We start from the raw sequence: 21767 nt of genomic DNA on the forward strand, positions 1-21767 counted from the left end.
GGGCCTGGAACAGCCTGCCACTCGTGCCCATCTAGCTGCAGGCCTGGCACCTGCCAGGGGCAGCCATCTCTCCCCACTCCACCCCTTAGGGATCCTCATTCTTGTGGCAGGCACTGGCCATCTGGAATTCTGGCAACTGGAGACAGAGGGGACAGACCACCACACCGGGAGAACCCTGTGTCTTTCTCCATGCCCCTTCTTGCAGGTTCTCTAAAACTGGATCCATCACGAACTCATGACATCCTGGGGGAGGGGGCTGGGGGGAGAAGAGAGAGAAAACAACAACAGCAACAGCAAGATTGGCAGCAGCCAGCACTTCACTGCCTCCATGTTGGTTGCTTCTGGACATGCTGCTGAGCTCCTTACAGACTTTATTGCATATAGCCTCTTATTTAACCAACCAAACAACATTTCCTAGTACCCTATATTTGTAATGAATTAATCATTTGCATAACAGTTGTGTACTGACCCTCCCCAGCCCACGGGCTCTGGGAGGACAGGAACTGTGTCTGCTTGCACACACATGCCTGCATCCTCCCTGCCCGACTTGTGCTGCTGGAATTATCTCATCCCCTATAGCGTTGTGAGGTAGACTTTGCTTCCCCATTTTCTGCTGAAGACACTGAGGCACACGCAACTAACAAGAAGCTTGCCTGAGATCACAAAACTGATGAGAGAGGATGCAAACCTCAACCAAACCCACGCTTCTCACCAAACCACTTTGTCTTTGGGCCATCCATCCAATCGATGGAGGGGAAAGAGAAACTGAAGTCCAGAGGAGAGAGCATGCGACCCCACCAGTGTCCTGAAAACCCAGGGACAGAGAGGCTGAGGGAATGAGAAGTTCTGAGCCTTGTAGCAGGGCCCACCCTGTGAAAATATTAACTCAGGAGCTGGGGGAAAAACCCAAACAAATGCCCTATTTACAGAGGCTGGAAGCCTTCCAGAGGGAGCAGGTCATGGGCCAGAGATTGGGGATGGGAAGCTGCTGTGAGGGGAGTCGGGGCAAGTGCTGAAGGTCTCCAGGGGACAGGGGTGCAGGTGAGGATCAGAGGTCACCTGGCTGAAAAGCCTGCAGAGCCTAAATCTGTGGGGTAAGGTTATGTTAGGAAGATACAGAAATGGAATGAGGGAAGAGTCCATTTCACCATTGGGTGGCTGCTGGTACCATCTGGAGGCAGTGAGGCCTTGGGGATGCTGGGTTAGGCTAGAAACCAGACTGCTTGGGTTCCCTTCTTGCAATCTAACTTATTAATGATCGTATCCACACTGAGCATCAAGTACATACCAAGAACTCTGCTAAATACTTGATACGCATTAATTCATTTAATTCTCTCAACACCCACACAAGGTAGGAGTTATTATAATCTATAGCTTACAGTCAAGGCAGTTGAGGCTTTGTGGCTAAGTAATTGGCAGTGGACTATGTATACGCACATACAGATATGTACACATGCATTCATTAATTCAAGGCCCAGTGTTCTGAACTTTCCGTGCATGTTCTCATTGAAACCATAGATACCTGTGAGGGGCATGTTATTACGTGGGCAGGACCTCCAAGCCTCAGCTTTCCCTTCTGTTGCACAAGCTTTCACTGTGTCCTTACAACTCTGAGTGTCCTTGGGCACTGAGCACAGATGATCCAGGATTGTTGGTAACCATTCTGTGGACATGTTATTTTTTCGGCACAGGATTGGAAGCTTCCTGAAGGCAGGCCCTTTGTATGATCCATGGGGTCTCCATTACACAGTGAGTGTGTGACTGGCTAGTTACAGGTGAAAGAGCCTCAGTTGCACGAGGTCCCCAGCCAATATTTTCCAGCCCTATCAATTGTTGTGAATAGCACCTGCCTCATGGGGTCGCTGAGGAGATACCATGAAATAATGGCAGTAAGGTAGTAATTGATATTTATGAAGAAGAGCAATATTTCTAAGAATATTGCTTGGAGAGACCTTTCTGCTCATTTCTGAAGCTGGTAAATCAGCTTTAGTGATTGTACCAGATGTAAGACATTGGTCCCAAAATAGATGACCCAATAGGGGTCTCTGAACTCACATTTCAGGAGACAAGAACAACTGAGATACTGAAACCAAGCAAATAACCTTGGTGTTAAGAGCAAGCAGCCCTCCACCTTGAAGGCCCCCAAAATTTGCAGAATCATGGTAGCACTAATGGTAACAAGAGTTGGTTTTTACCTTCATAGACAGCTTTAGAGCAAACCTAATTCTTTCACAACCAGTGTCTCATTTTATCCTCTCAACAGCCTTCAGAGTTAGCGGGAGGTAGGGGGAGGCCATTATTCTTGGTGTACAGATAGGGAAACTGAGGTCCAGAAACAGAATGGAACTTGCACAAGTTCACACCACAAGCCAGCAGCAGAGCAGAGGCTTGAACACAGGTCCCCAGGTTGCTAGTTTGGGGTTCTATCCACAACAGCCTGCTCTAACATGCTGAATCTCAGCGTCCAAGTGCTGACCTGTCATTTTCAAATCCTCTGGCCCAGCTGCCCTGCTTGATGATGTAGTTTGGGCTTGGGGGTGAGGACAGAGATCAACATGGTTCTGCTCTCTACAAGGCAGGATGAAAAATCTCAGCTTCTGCCGGGTACTTCCAGGATCAGCAGTCTCCACCTGCAGATTAGCCACACACACCCCAACCACACATCTATGCCCAACATACACTGCTCTTCCCAACCTGTCTCCAGCCCACATTCATTTCAACACTATCATTTTACATGGCAGAATGGAGATTTGCAGGGCTCTTTTTAAAAAGCCCCATCAATTTCCACTGCTATCAAAAAAGCCAGGACCAAGCTACCATCATCCTTGTAGGAAACGCAATGACTTGTACCACTGAGGGATGTCAGGAAGTTTCTACTTTGACGCCCCCAACATTCCCCCAAATACTACTACCTCAACAAGGCAGCCAGAGCCAGAGACACAACCAGCCGTTGCTAAAAAGAAATGCTCTGAGGCAGACACAAACGCAAACAGTCCCTCGGCGTCACATCATCCTCATTATCATGAGAGCTAAGTACTGAGTACTTACTACTGGCCAAACACGCACTAAGCACTTCAGTGCATGATCTCATTTAACTCAACAGCTCTATTTTACAGATGAGAAGACTGAGGTGGAAAAAGGTCCCTTGAACATATTCTCATAACTGGGAAGCAGCAGCATGACTTGATTTAGCCACAGTGCTCTATGGCCATCCTTTTTTGTATTTATTCTACCAGTGGTCGTTACAAAGATGGAAAAAGTGTACTTACAATATAAGGTCAGAGCACAACGGCCATTTGTCAACTAAAACAAATCTATATTTCCTCCAGCCACCAAACATTTCAACAAGTTCTGAAAAGGTGTCTTATTAGACACCCCGTGACCCTGCATCACACAGACAGCCCCTGACATCCTCCCCACCGTTATCTGGTCCCCACTGTTCTCTGATTTCCTTGTCAACCACTCTTCCCTTCCTTCACCATGCTCCGGTCGCACCCTCCACCCCTTGCTGTTTCTTAAAATCACCAGCATACAACCTCAGGACCTTAGCACTTGCTGTTGAATGACCTGCCACGAGACAGCTGCATGGCTCATTCCCTCACTCATCTCTGCTCAAATATCACCTTATCAGAGACCTTCCCCGACCACTCTCTATACAAAAGCAATTTCCACTCTCTGGCCCTTCCCGTGATCCTTCCCGCTTCATTGCTCTCCATGGCACTTATTACCACCTTACATATCATATGTTTATTATTTCTTGAATGAATAAATGAACCAAAGTAGAGAGGCCCTTCACCCTGGCAACCACCTTCTGCTCTGAGTGTAGCCTCCTGTGACCCTTTTCAAAGCTGTCTTCCATGCTCCTCCTCGCCAGTTTGAACCCTGAAGAGAAACATTCTGTTGGAAAAGTCATATAGAAGGATTTTCTCAGGCATCAGGCATTCTCCTCCCCCTTAAAAACCGAATGAACTGATAGGCACAGGAAAAGACTGGAAATCTTGGACTCTTTTGGTCAAAGGGCAGCCGAGTTCCACCCACAGAGCTATAGTGGCCCGGTATGTCGGTTTCACTTTCAACTCAGGTTGCAACCCCACCCATCCACCCCTTTCCCACCCTGTTGGGTTTCCCTACACCTTGTCATCCCTTTTGGGAGCTGATCGAGAATCCAAGCCGTCCCTGAGCTTTTAAGCACCGCTCTGGGAGAACTTAAGCTCGTCCAACAGGTAGGAGGGGCAGAGGCTGGCCCTTTCAGCCCTACATCGATCCCCCATCTTGTAGGGGCATCCAAACAGGGCGTCATTTTCTTTCTGGAGAAAGGGAGCTCAGTTTTAAAGCACGTTTCTCAGACCTGGCGGCAGGGGTGGAAAAGGGAGTCCTCCCAGCACTGGCCGAGATGGACCTCTGCAAGTGGTTGCAGCGGCGATGCTTAGGCCCCGAAGGCAGGAGGGCAAGGAAGAGGACGCAGGTACATCCCTTGGCCCGGGGTCCGGGACCTACCCTGGGATGGGGCTGCCTTCAGCGCTGGGAAGCGGACGGGATTCTTCGTAGGCGAGGAGGAGCGGAGGATGGGGCCCGGGAGAATCCGGGGCCAGGATGCCTCAGGAGGTTGGGGACCTCGTCAGGCTAGGGCCGGGGTCCGGAGGATAAGGGGGTCGGCGGGGCGGAGCCTGGGATCCCGGAGACCGGAGCTCTGGGCGGGAAGGGGTCGCGACGGGCACCCACTGGCCGTTACCTTGCCCTGAGGGCCGCCGGCGGGGCTGAGGGCCGCCGGGTGCTGGCTCCCGGGCTCGGCCCCTCCCCCGATCCGGCTCCTACAGCTCCTACGGCTCCGAGGCTGCAGCCGCCGCCGCCGCCGCTGTCAACAAACCCCGGGCGCGTCACTTCCGGGGCCGCCCCTTAGCAACAGCAAACGGGTTCCCTCGACCGGTCCCCGGACGAACGCGGCCGGCTGCGGCGGAAGGTTCCGGGGTCCCGCGGGCGGCCCCTGTCCCCGCGCCCAGCTCGGTCTGGGGGTGCAGCAGGGGGCGGGTGGGCCTGCACCCCGGCCCGAGCCCGCGTGCTCCGGGGACTCTCCCGGGCCTCCGAGGGGCCCGCTCGTGGGACCCCGGGTTCGGTTCCCGCTCGGCCCTGCGGCTCACCAAAGCCCAGGCACGGGTTAACGGCAGGGGTGACTCTGGACGAACGCGGCCGGCTGCGGCGGAAGGTTCCGGGGTCCCGCGGGCGGCCCCTGTCCCCGCGCCCAGCTCGGTCTGGGGGTGCAGCAGGGGGCGGGTGGGCCTGCACCCCGGCCCGAGCCCGCGTGCTCCGGGGACTCTCCCGGGCCTCCGAGGGGCCCGCTCGTGGGACCCCGGGTTCGGTTCCCGCTCGGCCCTGCGGCTCACCAAAGCCCAGGCACGGGTTAAGGGCAGGGGTGACTCTGAGCGCCGGCCCCCGCCAGCCGGCGCCCTACTGAGTATCTCTTGGTTCTCCACTGGTAGCTCCCACGCACTCGTCCAGACGCCGGCATCACCCATCCCCCAAACGTGCTCCTGCACCTGCGCTTCGTGAACGGGCCACCAGGCAGCCGAGCTTTCAGCTGGGAAACTGGGAGTTCCCGAGGGCCCCCGTGCAGCAGCCACGTCCTAAGGACGTCTCAGAGCGGTCTCTCCTCCTGCCCAGGAGCGCCCGACTTCTGTCCACCGTCGTCGCCTCTCTGGATTGCTGCGACAGCCTCCTAACAGAACTCCCTGCTCCTTTGCTTCATTCCCTTCACAGTCCCACAGTCCCAGAGAGATTTTTCCAAAACATAAATCTGATCAGGGAGCTCTCCTGCTTATAACCCTCAACACAGATGACAAGGACTTTCGTGAGCTGTCCCCTGTCTCCCTCTTCCAGCTTCTTGTCCTCCTCCCTTACTCCTCCCTTCCATTCTTTAGTTCAGACAGCTTAAAGCAGTTTTGGTTCTTTTAATGATCCTCCTCTCTCTCTCATAGGTTCAAATAATTCCTTCTGACTAAACAGTCTGCTTGCTCCTATCTATATCCAGCACACTCCTTCGTACCTTGTGGTCTCAGTTTAGATGGTTCTTTCTTAAGGAACCCTTTGTTGACGTGACCCTCACCCCTATTTTATAACTAGTTTTGTGGATTTTTTTTTTTTTTTTTTGGCATATATTTCAGTCTTTGACTATGTATGACTATGTTTGTACAATCTTGAATGCTTTAAAAACGCTGTTGAAGGGCCGGCCCGGTGGCGCACTGGATAGTGCGCCGCTTGGGAAGCGCGGTGGCGCTCCCGTCCGAGGGTTCGGATCCCATATACGGACCGGTTCCCGCTCACTGGCTGAGCGAGGTGCGGGAGCAACACCGAGGGCTGCGATCCCGTTGCCGGTCCCCGGTCCGGTACGGGGGCAACACTGAGGGTTGTGATCCGTTGCCGGACACGGAAAAAAGACCAAAAAAAAAAAAAAAAAAAAAAAAAAACGCTGTTGATGATTTCAAATTATCAAAGTAAGACATGCTTGTAAAAAAAAAAAAACAGTACAGAAATATATGGAGTTAAAAATGAAAATCACCATTCAAACCCTAAGCCAACCACAATTTTATTTACTTGCCCAGAAGTGGCCATTCAATAGTTTGGTGATAGGGCTGGCCCGTGGCTCACTTGGGAGAGTGTGGTGCTGACAACACCAAATCAAGGATTAAAATCCCTTTACCAGTCATCTTTAAAGAAAAAGAAAAAGAAAAGAAAAGAAAGTGACTGCCAATGGGTACAGGATTTATTTTGGGGGTGATGTAAATGATCTAAAATTAGATGGTGATGATGGTTGCATGGTTGATGGATGATAGTTGTATGTGCACAGCTCTGTGAATATAAGGTCATACACTGCATACAATGACAGGGATAAAGTCTGAGAAATGCATAATTAGGCAATTTCATTACTGTGCAAACATCATAGAGTGCACTTATACATACCTAAACTATATGTTACAGCCTATTGCTCCTAGTCTGCAAACATTTACAGCATGTTATTGTACTAAATACTGTAGGCAATTGTAACACAATAGTAAATATTTGTATATCTAAACATAGAAAAGGTACAGTAAAATTAAGGTATAAAAATGAAAAATTGTAGGCTTCCGGTCAAGATAGCAGAATAGACAGTCCCCAGCATCATTCTTTCCCACAAATCAACCAATTCACAACTTTATTTTTTTATTTTATTTTTTTTAAAAGATGACCGGTAAGGGGATCTTAATCCTTGACTTGGTGTTGCCAGCACCATGCTCACCCAGTGAGCAAACCGGCCATCCGTATATGGGATCCAAACCCGTGGCTTTGGTGCTATCAGCACCGCACTCTCCCGAGTGAGCCACGGGCCGGCCCACTATTACAACGTTTAAATCAGGCCATTCACCAGAATCACTTACCTGGAATCGTCTCGGTTCTAAAATTAAAAGTCCCATGTCCTGGGAACCCCCTCAATCCCAGGCAGCCCAGGATGGTTGGTTACTGTATCAGATGGAGATAAATAGTAGTATATGATTGTGTGGTTCTTATACTACACATGAAGCAGTGTAATAGTACTTGATAGTAGACTGCAATAAGTTAAAGATATATAAGTCCTAAAGTAACCACTAAAATAAAAAGGAGATGAAATGGTATCATAAAAGTATAAATAATACTCAATTCGAGAGACAGAAGGCACAATAAGAAGGAAAAGGGAATGGAGAATCCATATAGGACAAATAGAACATAAATATAAAACAGAAAGCTAATAAAAAAAGAAAACAAATAGCAAAATGGGCTTAAACTAAATCATGAAAATAATCACACTAAATGTAAAAGGTCTCAACACCTCAAGTAAAAGGCAGAGTTTGTCAGATTGGATAAAAAGGCAAGCCCCAACAATATGCTACCTATAAAAAACACACTTTAAGTATAAAGACAAGTAGATTAAAAGTCAAAGGATGGGCTGGTCAGTTAGCTTATTTGGTCAGAGCTCAGCCTTGAGCTCATGGTCTGGGTTGGATCCCTGTACCAGGCAGACATAATAAACAAACAAATAAACAAACAAATAAATAAACAAAAGTCAAAGGATGGAAAAAGTTAAACCTTATGTATAGCGAACTGAATTCAGCAGCATATTAAAAGGACTATACACCATAACCAAGTGGAATTTATTCCTGGAGTTCAAGGATGATTGAACATATGCAAATCAATCAGTGCAATACACCACATTAATAGAATAAAGGAAGAAAACCCATACTATTATCTTAAGTGATGTAGAAAAAGCATTTGGCAAAATTCAACACCTTTGGGGCCGGCCCATGGCTCACTCGGGAGAGTGCGGTGCTGATAACACCAAGGCCCCGGGTTCGGATCCCATATAGGGATGGCCGATTAGCTCACTGGCTGAGCATGGTGCTGACAACACCAAGTCAAGGGTTAAGATCCCCTTACTGGTCATCTTTAAAAAAAAAAAAAAAAATTCAACACCTTTTCATGATTAGAAAAAAACACTTAACAAGTGAGGTACAGAAGGGAACTTCCTCAGCATGATAAAGGCCATATGAAAAACCCACAGTTAACATCATACTCAGGGGTGAGAAACTTAAAGCTTTTTCTCTAAGGACAGGAACAGGGCTGGGCAGCCTGGCTGGTTAGCTCAGTTGGTTAGAGCGCAGTGTTATAACGCCAAGGTCAAGGGTTAGGATCCCTGCACTGGCTAGCTGCCAAAATAAATAAATAAGTAAGATCAGAAACAAGACAAAGATGACCACTTTTATCATTTCTATTCAACATAGGATTAGAAATTCTAGCCAGAGCAATTAGGTAAGAAAAAGAAATAAAGGACACCCAAGTCGGAAAAGAAATAAAGCTATTTCTGTTTGCAGATGATATAATATTATAGAAAACTTTAAATAACACACGAAAACTTGTTAGAGCTAATAAATAAATTCAGCAAAGTTGTGGGATACAAAGTCAACACACAAAAATCAGTTGCATTTCTATACACTTTCAGTGAAAAATCTAAAAAGGAAATTTTTTAAAAATTCCATTTATAATAGCATAAAAACTAAAACAAAAGCAACTTAATAAAGTTAGCCGGGCCGGCCCCGTGGCTCACTTGGGAGAGTGTGGCACTGGTAGCGTGGAGGCCGCAGGTTTGGATCCTATATAGGGATGGCCGGTGCGCTCACTGGCTGAGTGTGGTGAGGACAACACCGTCCCAAAGGTTGCAATCCCCTTACCAATCAAAAAAAAAAAAAGGAATAAATTTAGCCAAGGAAGTGAAAGACTTATACACTGAAAACCACAAAATATTTCTGAATCAAATTAAAGTAGACCTCTGGGTTGGCCAATTAGCTCAGTTGGTTACAGCACAGCCTTAAATCACAAGGGCCAAGGGTTCAGATTCCCAAACCAGCCAGCTGCCAAAATAAATAAATAAATAAATAAAGAAGACCTAAATAAATGGAAAGACATCCCATAGTCATGGATTGGAAGACCCAATATTGTTAAGATGACAATACTACCCAAAGCCAATTACAAATTACCACTCAATGCAGTCCCTATCAAAATCCCAAGTGCAGTTTTTACAATAATAGAAAAATTCACAGTAATACTCATATGCAATCTCAAGGGAACCTGAATAGCCAAAATAAACTTGAACATCGTTAAAAAGAACAGTTATGGGACTCACATGCAAATCAAAACCACGGTGAGATACTCCTTCTTACCTATTATGATGGATATGATTTAAAAAAGGAGATATTAACAAGGGTTGGCAAAGCTTTAGAGAGATTGGAACCCACATATGATATGTGCTGGAGGGAATGTAAAATGGTGTAGCTACTATAGAAAATAGTATGGCAATTCCGCAAAAAGCTAAACATAGAATTACATATGGCTCAGCAATTCCACTCCTAGGGACTGAAAAAAGAGATAGATCCTTATATGCTAATGTTCATTGCAGCACTAGTCACAACAGCCAAAAGGTGGAAACAACCCAAGTTGAAGTGTCCATCAACTGATAAATGGATAAACAAAATGTGGTATTATATTAGTCCGTTTATGTTGCTTATAACAAAATACCTGGAACTAGGTGATTTATAAAGAAAAATAACATTTATTGCTTACAGTTTCTGAGCCTGGGAAGTCCCAAGTCCATACGGTGGTGGTGACAGTGACCCAGGGGTCGTGGGGGGACATAATTCAATCCACTACAGGTATATACATATCATGAAACATTATTCAGCCATAAAAAGGAATTAAGTTCTAGGGCCGGCCTGTGGCTCACTCGGGAGAGTGTGGTGCTGATAACACCAAGGCTGCGGGTTTGGATCCCTATATAGGGAGGGCTGGTTAACTTACCTGGGAGAGCGTGGTGCTGACAACACCAAGTCAAGGGTTAAGGTCCCCTTATCGATCATCTTTAAAAAAAAAAAAAGGAATTAAATTCTTTTACATGTTACAACATGGATGAACCTTGAAGACATCATACTAACTAACATAGCCAGACACAAAAGGACAATCACTGTGTGATTCCACCCATATGAGGTAGATAGGATACGTAAATTCCTAAAAAGTGAGAGTACATTAGACATTACCAGAGGCTATGGAGATGGGGAATGAGGAGTTACTGCTTAATGATTACAGAGTTTCTATTTGGGGTAATAATAAAAAGTTTTGGAAATAGATAGTAGTAAAGGTTGCAAAATATTGTGAATATAATTAATGCTCCTGAATCGTACATCTAAAGTAGTTAAAAGGGCAAGTTTTATGTTATACATATTTTACTACAACTTCTAAAAGTTGATAATGTAATATGCCAAAACCATTGAATTATACACTTTTTTTTTTTTTTTTTTGGTGGCTAGCTGGTACAGCAATTGAACCCTGGACCTTGGTGTTATCAGCACCGTGTGAATTATATACTTTAAATAGGTGTATTGTAAGGTATGTGAATTTATCTCAATAAAGCTGTTTAAGTAAAAGTCAAGGGATGGGAAAAGATACGCTTGTGTGCCAATTATTAATTTATTGCCTCTGAGCTCCAAACTCACACTTCACTGCCTGCTCTGAGAAAATGGATTTGGGTATCAGCACCGTGTGAATTATATACTTTAAATAGGTGTATTGTAAGGTATGTGAATTTATCTCAATAAAGCTGTTTAAGTAAAAGTCAAGGGATGGGAAAAGATACGCTTGTGTGCCAATTATTAATTTATTGCCTCTGAGCTCCAAACTCACACTTCACTGCCTGCTCTGAGAAAATGGATTTGGGTCCTTTAAATATTTTTCCTGCATGGAAGGGATTTTCCTTCCTGGTTCTGGTGTGCTTGCTAGACAGGCTTGTGTAGCACACGTGGCTTCTCCAGCACCTGCCTACGCCTGCATTGCCAGCAGCTGGAAGCTTCTCCCAACAACTGCCTCAGGCATTATTTTTAGAGGTGAGCCTCTGGTGAGACACTTCCCTGTAAACAGCTTTCCCAAGCACCTTAGAAGGCTGATTTCTAGCAATGTCTAGGACATAGCACAACAGCTGATTTACAGTAAGTTCTGGAGGTAGGATTTCCAGAACATTCCATTGGTTGCAGCACCACAGTGATTTTGCTGCCATTCAGTGAACTAGGGTGCTGTTCTTTCCAGTAAGTCTGGATCTCTGCCCTAGAGAGGTCCTCTTCCTTAAGTGCTGAATCTCAGCTCTAGGGGTAGTGGGTATTCCTTATATCTGCTAGTCCTATCTTCCCTAGTATTCCCTTTACTTCTTACTAACAAACCCCTTGTAATTCCAATCCCTTGTTGTTGTTAATAAACTTGTTATTGTTAGACTCTTCTCATTCAAATTACTGTGTGGTTTCTTTCTGCTAACTGGACCTTGACGGATACACCATGCTAACACTAGTTAAAAGAAAGTAGGAGTATAGGGCTGGCCAGTTAGCTCAGTTGGTTAGAGCATGTGCTGATAACACCAAGGTCCAGGGTTTGGTACCTATAGACAAAAATAAAAGATGGGAGGAGATACAAAGCGATAGGAAAAATGTTTTTGGGGTGATCGCTCATGGTTTTCTGATACATAAGTATATATTTCTAAACTTGTCAAATTGTGCACATTACTTTTGATTTATTTTGGCAGCTGGCTAGTACGGGGATCTGAACCCTTCACCGTGGTGTTACAAGGCTTTGCTCTAACCAATGAGCTAACTGGCCAGCCAGTGTACACTTTAAATATGTTTATGGGTCTTTTGGTCAAGATGGCAGAATAGAAGGTCCCTAGTGTCACTCTCTCCCACAAATAAATTAATTTACAGCTATTAAAAAGCAAAAACAGCCAAAGTTGGGGCTGCTAGAGCTCAGGAGGAGAGACCTACAGAGTGCATGAAGGCAGGAGAAGCCACAATGAGAGAAAGAAAAAAGCCTATCTGACCATTTCGAGCCCTGGCCACTTCCAGGTTGGAGCTGCTGAGCTCACAGTACAGGAGCTGGTAAAAGCTACAGCTGGAAGTTCTGGTCAAGATGGCGGAATAGAGGCCGGCCAGTGGCTCACTTGGGAGAGTGCGGTGCTGATAACACCAAGGCCACAGGTTTAGATCCGATACAGGGATGGCCGGTTGGCTCACTTGGGAGAGCGTGGTGCTGACAACACCAAGACAAGGGTTGAGATCCCCTTACTGGTCATCTTTTTTTTTAAAAAAAAAGATGGTGGAATAGACGGTCCCCAGCGTCACTTTCTCCCAGAAATCAACCAATTTACAACTGTATAAAAAAGCAACAGCAGCCAAGCTGGGGCCACTAGAGTTCAGGGGAAGAAGAAGAGAGACCTACAGAGTTCATGAAGGCAGGAGAAACCACAATGAGAGAAAGAAAAGGGCCAGCCCCGTGGTGCACTCGGGAGAGTGCAGCTCTTGGGAGCGCAGCAGCGCTCCTGCCGCAGGTTCGGATCCTATATAAGGATGGCCGGGCGACACCAAGCCAAGGGTTGCAATCCCCTTACCGGTCACAAAAAAGACAAAAAAAAAAAAAAAGAAAAAGAAAAAACCATGCTGACCATTTTGTGCCACGGCCACTTTAGGCTGGAGCTGCTGAGTGCATGGAGCAGGAGCCGGCAGAAGCCGCAGCTGTGACCTTTGTTTTTTTTTTAAAAGATGACCGGTAAGGGGATCTCAACCCTTGGCTTGGTGTTGTCAGCACCACGCTCAGCCACTGAGCAAACCAGCCATCCCTATATAGGATCCAAACTCGCGGCCTTGGTGTTACCAGCACCGCACTCTACCGAGTGAGCCACAGGCCGGCCCTGCAGCTGTGACCTTTGGATGGAGTTGCTTGGAGGCAGCAGGGGAGAAGAGGGCCTTGGTGGCCCCCAGACCAGCAAGACCACTAATAAGGTTCCTGTGGACCCACATAAGAGTGAGGATCCACAACAACTGAGAAAATGGAGCCACTCAGAGGCCAGTGAGTCATTGGCGACCATGCGCCCATCCCGTGGGAAATGTTTGGAGCATGGGTGGTGGGGGAGACAGGCCCACCAGGAGAACACTGGGACACAGCAAGGACAGCTGATCTGCACCCCTATCAGCGCGGGACCACTCAGAGGAGACTGGTCAGGAATATAGAATTGCATGGGGTGCAGTTTGATGAAAAGACTCAGGCCCAGACCAGAGTTTCTACACAACCCAGGTACACCGAGTATCTGGAGAGCCGGAAGTACCTATAAAGTCAACCATTATAACCTGTGCTGCACAAAAAGCCTTCTGTATGGAAGCAGCAACAAAGCAGCAATCTAGTTAAACCACACAGCTCAAGTACTGGTCCCAAGAGGAAGTTCACCCACTTTAGAAGTAAGCAAAGGACACAAAAAAATTAGTTCTGGCTCAGACACATCGCCACCACCTAGGGGCCACCTGGGGACCCGAGGGATGGAGCTGGGGACCGTACCCCCCTACCCTCAACCAGGCACACTGCCATTGCCACCACCAACTAGATGAGGAGCATGCCAAAAATACTATGTCCATGTGGGTGGCCTACCACAGCCACCACAGTAACCATAGCTGTTGCAAAAGCAGCTAGATGCCACAACCACCATGCAGATGGTCTACCAGCCACAGGAGTGCATTGACACAAGGAAAGTCACCAGCAGAGACCAAAGAAAAGAAGAGGATGTCTCTCTCCACAAAGCTCATTCCAGAGTGAGAGAAGAAGCCTATGCTCTTTGATAATGTTGGGGGACCTGAACACACCTCTTAACATTGGACAGATCATCTAGGCAACAAATCAACAAAGTAACCATTACTCTTTTACAAGGAGAGAAGAAATCGAGGGTAATTAAAGGCGGGAGGGAGAGGGGAATGGGGACAGATTGGACAAGGGCCATAAAGAATAAGTATGATTTGTAACAATATATATGCTACTAATATTGACTTGATCAACATATGTCAACGTTGAACCCCCCAAATATGTATAATCCATCATGATTCGATAAAAATTTTTAAAAAAGAGAGAAAAAAAGTCTTTCCTCTGAAATTCTGTGAAAGAACACTGGAGGGTACATCTTTGGGATAAAAGCATGACCAGCTCACGAGTACACTTTGTGACAGTCACAAATCTCTTACATATGTATTTATTATTGTTAAAGTACATTGTTCTGTATTTCTTTATTCACGGGATTTAGAATGTACTTCTCACACATGAGGGTTTTCCAAAGTTGATTTATCATAAATACTGAAGCGGAAGTATATTTTATGGATACTTACTGCTCTTCGTTTTACTACAAGCTGCATTAAGTCAACACAAAGTGTTTTAAGCCAACATAGTATTTCAATTTAAATATGGTATAAATTTTTTTTTTTTTTTTTTTGTCTTTTTCCGTGTCCGGCAACGGATCGCAACCCTCAGTGTTGCCCCCGTACCGGACCGGGGACCGGCAACGGGATCGCAACCCTCGGTGTTGCTCCCGCACCTTGCTCAGCCAGTGAGCAGGAACCGGTCTGTATGTGGGATCCGAACCCTCGGCAGGAGCGCCACCGCGCTTCCCAAGCGGCGCACTATCCAGTGCGCCACCGCGCCGGCCCCTATGGTATAAAATTTTATTTTGTAAGATAAATAAATAAATAAATATATATATTTATGGAACATCAATTATATCTCAATAAAGCTGTGAAGTTAGGTTAAAATAAAACCATGGGGAAACTGGGTGAAGAGTACAAAGAAATTCTCTGACCTGTCATCGTAACTTCCTGTGAAACTAGAATGATTTCAATATAAAGAGTTTAAGAGATTTTAAAAGGAAGCATGCAATTTAAAAAAACTGTATTAATACTTGTCAGATTGCTCTGTGAATAGGCTGTATCAGTTTAGCTCTCCAAGACTGTCAGAGAAGTCTGTTTCTCCACATCCTACTAATGGTGGTTGTAATAAACATTGACTGCTTTTACCAATCCAGGGGCACAATCTGGTTGTTCAATTCATATTCCTTTGAGTAGTAGTCTGATTTAATGTCATATCAGGTTTTGGTGGGATACTTTTATTTCTTCTTTGCTGTGCCTGCTTGCTTATTAGCTTTGCTAGCTTACCTCTTTCAGGTGTTTGCTCAGATGTCACCTCAGAGAAGCTTTCCTGACCCCACTATTTTAAATTGCAGCATCCCCCTGCCTCCTATTCTTTTTTTTTTTTTTTGCTGGCCAATACAGGGATTGAACCCCAGACCTTGGTGATATCAGCACCACACTCTAACCAACTCAGGTAGCGAGTTAGTCACCTACTTCCTATTCTTGCTTTATTTTTCTCTGTAGGATTTATCATCACCTGACACACTAATCAGTTTAGTTATTTATCTTAACATCTATGCCCCCACACTGAAATGTCAGTGCTTCAAGGGCAGGAATTGTGTCTGTTTTGTTTATTACTAAATCCCCAACATCTAGAACATGCCTGGCACATCGTAGATACTCGATAAATTTCTTGAATGACTGAATGCTTGTCTTTTTTTTTTCCTATGGGGGTATTTGTCTTTTCTTGTTGATTTAAGATCTTTTTATGTGTTAGGGGAATTAACCCTTTATCAGAAAGGATGCAAATATTTTCCCCTATTGATGTTTGTCTTTTATTTTACCGTATAGAGATTTAAATTTTTATGTAGTTATACAGTTATCTTTCATGGTTTCTGGACTTTTTGTCTTCCTTCTCTAAGATTGTAAACATTTTTCTATGTATATTTTTTGTAATTCTGTAGATTTTTCCAGTGTAGAGCTTTAATTCATCCAGAATTTGTTTTCTGTCGGATGTGAGATAGGAATAGAACTTTTCTATTCCAAATGATAGTCAACTGTCCGCATTTTTCTTAATATATCATTTGTGGTCCTAATCAACATTTTAAAGGGCTGGCTGGTAGACTTTTCATTCAGAAAAATATTTCTTGTCTGCTGTGCAATTAAGTCAATGTTTCTCCGTTTTCTTATATTTCATACAAAGGAAGTTAATTTTTGTATTCTGCAGAAACATTTAGCATAGCGCCGAGCACACGGTGGTAGCAGAAATTGTGGAATGAGTGAATAAAGGAACAGACGTATGTGCGCCTGCTCTATTGGGCAGTGAGGTCCTAGTGGGCGTGCACATGAGAGCTGGAGGAGGTTTAGAGGTTTTCACTGATCTATAGAGAAATTTAAAAAATAAGGATGATTGTGCACATGTGCACGCACATGTGTAGAGAAAATCATTGTAAGGCTATCAACTGTCTTTCGGGGGTAAGAATTTCTGAAATTTTGGGTTTCCTTTTCTATTGTACTGAAATTACGGTAAAATTACAGGAATTTTACTGTTTACGAAATCCAAAAGTCAAGTCAATTCAGAAACAATGAGGTGTGGTCCTGCTCCTCCACCCCGTAGTTACTGAGCCACCTGGTGTGTGTGAGTCACTGCTACAGGCCTCGAGGACTCAGCAGTGAAGACAAGCCGGGTGCCTGTACGGTTTAGCAGGGGAGGCCGACATTCAAGGCGCACTCAGGCAATAGTTAATGTCAGGTGGGGTACGAGTAAGGAAGAAGACAGGGCGGCAGGAATATTGCGTAGATAGAAACAAGCCCAGAGACACACAGCGTTCACTGTCACCCGCCCATCCTCAAGCTTGGGCCGGGTCTGGAGGGCGGAGGGGCGGGGCGGGGCGCTCCGGGCATCTTCTAGCCCCGCCCACTCCGCCCGCCGTGGAAGCTGGGGGGAGGGGCAGCACGTGACCGGGTGGGGCGTGGCCTGCCCGGCTAGGCTGGGCGGAACGTGCCCGCCTGCGGCTGCGTTTCCGGCCGGAGGCTTTTGCCCGGAGCCCCGCGTCCCTGGGGGGGGGCGGCGGCGGCGGCGGCAGAGGCGGCAGGGGGGTCCAGAAGTCAACACCATGTCGAGTCTACATAAGAGCCGGTAAGAGGTCATGGCGGTCGACCCGGCCGGACCACCGCTGGCCGGGCTTCCCCTTCTGCCCCGCAGAGGTGGGGAGCGCGGGTGCGGCCAGGAATCGGGAGCCCCCCACCCCCGGCAGAGGGTCTCGGGCGCCCACTTTCTAGCCTCATTGCCTGTGGGCCGGAGAGGGCACGGAACCGAGGCCCCCCTCCTGTCCGCGGTGTCTTTCCCTCGCTCTTCCTCACCCCGGACCCCTGGTTTCCCCCTTCCCCTGGTTTCCCCTTCCCCTGGTGTCTTCCTCATCCAGACTTCGATGACCCGTCCCCCCTTTCTCCTTTTTCACTCCCTGCCCCTGTACCCTCCTTTCTTCAAATGCTCCCCCTCCCCCGTGCCCTTTTCTTACTAGAAATGCGCGAACCTGGATTCTCCAATCTCTCCCCTCCCCCCAGCCAGATCCTGCACATGGGCTAAATTTTGCTCACTCTTCAGTTTTCCTCCCGCACTTCTTTTTTAAACCTTGCCTGCAGGCAGACCCAGAGGTTATACTTTTGAGCATGGAGAGCTGCGTGCAGATTGCACAAGTCCCTTGTCTGTGGATCATATTACTTCTGGATCCTAGGGTTCGTTGAGTTCAGGTAGTGGCCGTGCTGTGGGCTGGGCCTGGCCAGCAGGAAGTGCCCAGTAAATGCCAGCTCACTAAATATTAGAATGTGTCTAATTTTATGGTACTCATTTAAGACGAGAATATTTCTCAGGTTTTTTCACTGGCATTCTGTGTTTCTGGGCTTAGAGGAAGAAGTGATCTATAGTACTCTAGTTCCTTAAAGCTGCCTTTGGTAAGCACCTTGACTTACTTAGCTTTGCCATCTTTATGTCCTGAAGAGGGGGGGACAGGTTGGAGAACGGTGGTGTGTGGGAGCTGTGGGCTCCAGTTTAGGTCCCCTTGGGGTTTGGGTGTGTTTCATTTGCCTCCCTCTCCCCTCTCCTAGGATGGCAGATTTCCAGGATGTCCTGAAGGAGCCCTTGATTGTGTTGGAAAAGCTGCGGGAACTCAGTTTTAGTGGTAAGAGGCAATTGCATTTTCGGGGTTCCCCTAGAGCAGTGTTGTGGCTAGGATGGAGGGGAAGGTACCCAAGACTAAACTTGGTCTGTTCTGGAAGCCAGAAGACCCTTGGTTCTTTCTCCAGATTCTGTAGAGCTGAGCAAGCAGTGACCACCCCGGGCTTGGAGGGGTTTCCCAGAGGAGTGGTGGCCACAGGGAACATGTCCATAGGCCTTAGACAGGGAGGCACCAGAGTTCTGAGAGTAACTGGAGAGAACTGAAGAGAATGAGAGGGGGAAGAAGACCTTTTGAGCCCAGGGCAGGCCTTTCCTCATTCCTCAGTTAGCTTCCTGTGTTAAAGAATTTGGTTAGCTGCAGGGTGGTTCCTCATCTTCTCCCTGGCCTAGGACTAAAGCCCACTGAGGTGGCAGTGAACTTTGGTTACTGGTAAAATTCCAGCCTTGGGACACTGCTTTTAAGGAGCCAAACCTCAGCAGTGTTTTACTTTGCCCTCCCTGGCATGGTTAATCTTCCAGCACAGAGATAACCTGCTTTTTGCCTTTCTGTCTGTATTTATTTATTGGTGGTTGGCTGATAGGGGGATCTGAACCCATGACCTTAGGGTTATAAGGCTGGGCTCTAACCAACTGAACTAACTGGCCAGCTCCCTGCCTGTCTTTAAAAACACTCCAAGGTGTTCTGTGTAGCTTCTTGTCACTGTCCTGCCCGTGTAACTATGCCAGCAAGGAGTTCTTAAGTTTCTCCCACCATCCCCACACAGATTCTGAGGTGGGGGCATGAGCTCATGTTCATGGCGGCTGGGAAACCATAGCAACAGCTGCTCCAGTGAGGTTCCTGGCAATATTGCAGAAGTTTGTCTTTCTGTTCAGGGGTGATATTGAGGCTGCAGAGGGGAGTAGTGGCTGAGAGTTTGGGCTCTCAAGTCAGACCTGTGTTCGAGTCTTTGGTTGCTCTGTTTTACAGATAAATTTCCTTATCTGTAGGATGAGGACGATGATGCTAATCTTGCCTACTTACTGGGGTTGTAATAAGGATTAAGTGAAATAATGTCTGAACAGCACTTAGCATTCTAAGTGCTGTACAGACATTTAATAACTTAGTGTGTATTCTGCAAATACTTATGGAAAACTTTCTGTGTGCCATGCCCTGTTCTAGGCACTGGGAATAGTAAACAAGTGTGGTTCTTGTCTTTCTAGGGCTTACCCAGTTGTGGGGGTTACAGATGTTAAATAAATACACAATTTATATTATATAATTCCAGTAGTGATGGGTACTGTGAAGGAGAAGTCACAGAGCCATTATTGTTTATAACAGGGGGACCTGACTTTGACTGGGAAGAGATGATAGGTAAAGGCTGCTCGGAGGAAGAAATATCAAGGATAAGATAGTGTTATCCTAAAAAGAACATTCCAGACAGGGAGCTCTTGGCTGGGGATTGGGGCATGGACAGAAATTACACACACAGGGGCTGGCTGGTTAGCTCAGTTGGTTAGAGCACAGCCTTATAACACCAAGGTCATGGGTTTGGATCTCTGTACTGGCCAGCCATAAAAAAAAAAAAAAGAAAGAAAGAAAGAAAAAGAAATTACACACAGAATTAGCATCCAATCTAGTAATCCTTCTGGCAGAAAATAATTCTTGAAGAAGTACTTCTTGCCCACCCCACTCCCTGCCAACTGGTTCCAAGGTGGAGGGCTGGGGGGTTCTGGGACTCTGCCTGGGGCGTGACCTTTGCCTGCTGTGTCCACAGGCATCCCCTGTGAGAAAGGACTGCGGTGCCTCTGCTGGAAGGTCGGTGTGCCTGGGGTGGGGCTTCTGCTCTGCTGAGAGTCCCTGGGTTCCTGCATGGGCTGCCCCCATCCGCAGCCCCTCCCTCCTGTTCTGCTCCTTTCCTTGCTTGTCTGAGGAAACTTTTCTGGGAAGTTCTGTGTTTTCTGTTCTTCTTGGCATTCTCTAGGATCCCCTTGGGGATGGGACACTTGTAATGCCAGTGTAGACCTCTGCTTCCTGGTTCACACAGTGCAGCAGAAGTGATGCTTATTGAGACAAAACAAAGGCTGTGCTTTGCCCAAAGCTGTTAGCTGAGGTAGTGGTGGAGGCCCCGTATCCTGGTTTCTAGCACCTTTGAGCACAAGGTTTTATTATCATTTGGAAGAGTCTGTGTGAGGAAAGCAGAGGAAAGGGCTGTTTCAGGATCAAGGAGGAGGGAGCCAGGGGGTGGAGGGGAGGCCACCCCCAGCTCACAGCTATGCTCCTGGGTTCCAGCCCATTTTGTCTTCTCTGGGCTTTCTGAGATGCTTTTATTGAGGCCCATCAGCCTCCGCCTACTGTCCAGGGTTGTGGCAGGGGAGTTGCCAGAGCTTTGCCCCTCTCTCTCTGTGCAGATTCTCCTGAACTACCTCCCCTTGGAGAGAGCTTCATGGACTTCCATCCTGGCCAAGCAGAGGTGAGACCCTGTGAGAGGGTGATGATGGGAAGGCCTTCATATCAAACTGAACTGGTGGTGTTGAGACTGTCCTGCCTCCTGTTGCTGCATCTCTGATCTGGGCTTCCTGGGCGAGACCTTTGGGAATCATCCCTCTCTCCTCTTTTCTCTTGCAGGGAGCTGTATTCTCAGTTCCTGAGGGAAATGATTATCCAGCCTGGCATTGCTAAGGCCAACATGGGTGTGTCCAGGGAGGATGTGACCTTGGAGGACCATGTGAGCAGGGGTTTGAGGATACAGAGTGGGAAGGGGTGGGGGCTTTATTTATTTATTTATTATTTATTTATTTATTTTTGTCTTTTTTTTTTTTNCATCAGACCGAACTCATCTATCTTAGTAAACTCAAGAGAGCAATCTCATCAATCTAATTATACACATTAGACCAAGCTCATCGATCTAAGTAAACTCATCAGACCAGGCTCATCGATCTAAATTAACTCACCAGTCCAAGATACTCGATCTAAGTAAACTCATCAGACCAACCACATCAATCTAACTAAACTCAACAGAGCAATCTCTTCGATCTAGGTAAACTCATCAGACCAAGCTCATCGACTTAAATTAACTCATTAGACCAAGATGATCGATATGAGTAAACTCATCATACCAAGCTCATCGATCTAAGTAAACTCAACCGAACAAGTACATCGATCTAGGTAAACTCATGAGACCGAACTCATCTATCTTAGTAAACTCAAGAGAGCAATCTCATCAATCTAAGTATACACATTAGACCAAGCTCATCGATCTAAGTTAACTCATCAGACCAAGCTCATCGATCTAACTAAACTCATCTGACCCACCTCACTGATCTAAGTAAACTCATCAGACCAACCTCATCGATCTAAGTAA

At 46.7% G+C, this 21767-nt stretch overlaps 2 protein-coding genes across 4 annotated transcripts in view; one reads left to right on the forward strand and one right to left on the reverse strand.

The window, feature by feature from the left end:
- ZER1 (zyg-11 related, cell cycle regulator) overlaps positions 1-4824 on the reverse strand; it is a 29446-nt gene extending 24622 nt beyond the window's left edge. For 2 of the 3 annotated variants that reach the window (XM_008579395.1, XM_008579380.1), the window contains exon 1: positions 4498-4824. The gene's annotated coding sequence lies outside the window, so the exon portion shown is untranslated. The remainder of the gene's footprint in view (positions 1-4497) is intronic. The other variant, XM_008579388.1, reaches the window with a different exon arrangement.
- A 12514-nt stretch (positions 4825-17338) lies between these two features.
- TBC1D13 (TBC1 domain family, member 13) overlaps positions 17339-21767 on the forward strand; it is a 22113-nt gene continuing 17684 nt past the window's right edge. Inside the window, exons 1-5 of the mRNA XM_008579402.1 lie at positions 17339-17388; positions 18357-18430; positions 20181-20221; positions 20815-20876; positions 21032-21131. Of these exons, the coding sequence (XP_008577624.1) occupies positions 17366-17388; positions 18357-18430; positions 20181-20221; positions 20815-20876; positions 21032-21131 (300 nt within the window). The 5' untranslated portion in view covers positions 17339-17365. The remainder of the gene's footprint in view (positions 17389-18356; positions 18431-20180; positions 20222-20814; positions 20877-21031; positions 21132-21767) is intronic.

The sequence above is a fragment of the Galeopterus variegatus genome, unplaced genomic scaffold (genome assembly GCF_000696425.1).
Source record: "Galeopterus variegatus unplaced genomic scaffold, G_variegatus-3.0.2 Scaffold80, whole genome shotgun sequence".
Taxonomy (NCBI): domain Eukaryota; kingdom Metazoa; phylum Chordata; class Mammalia; order Dermoptera; family Cynocephalidae; genus Galeopterus; species Galeopterus variegatus.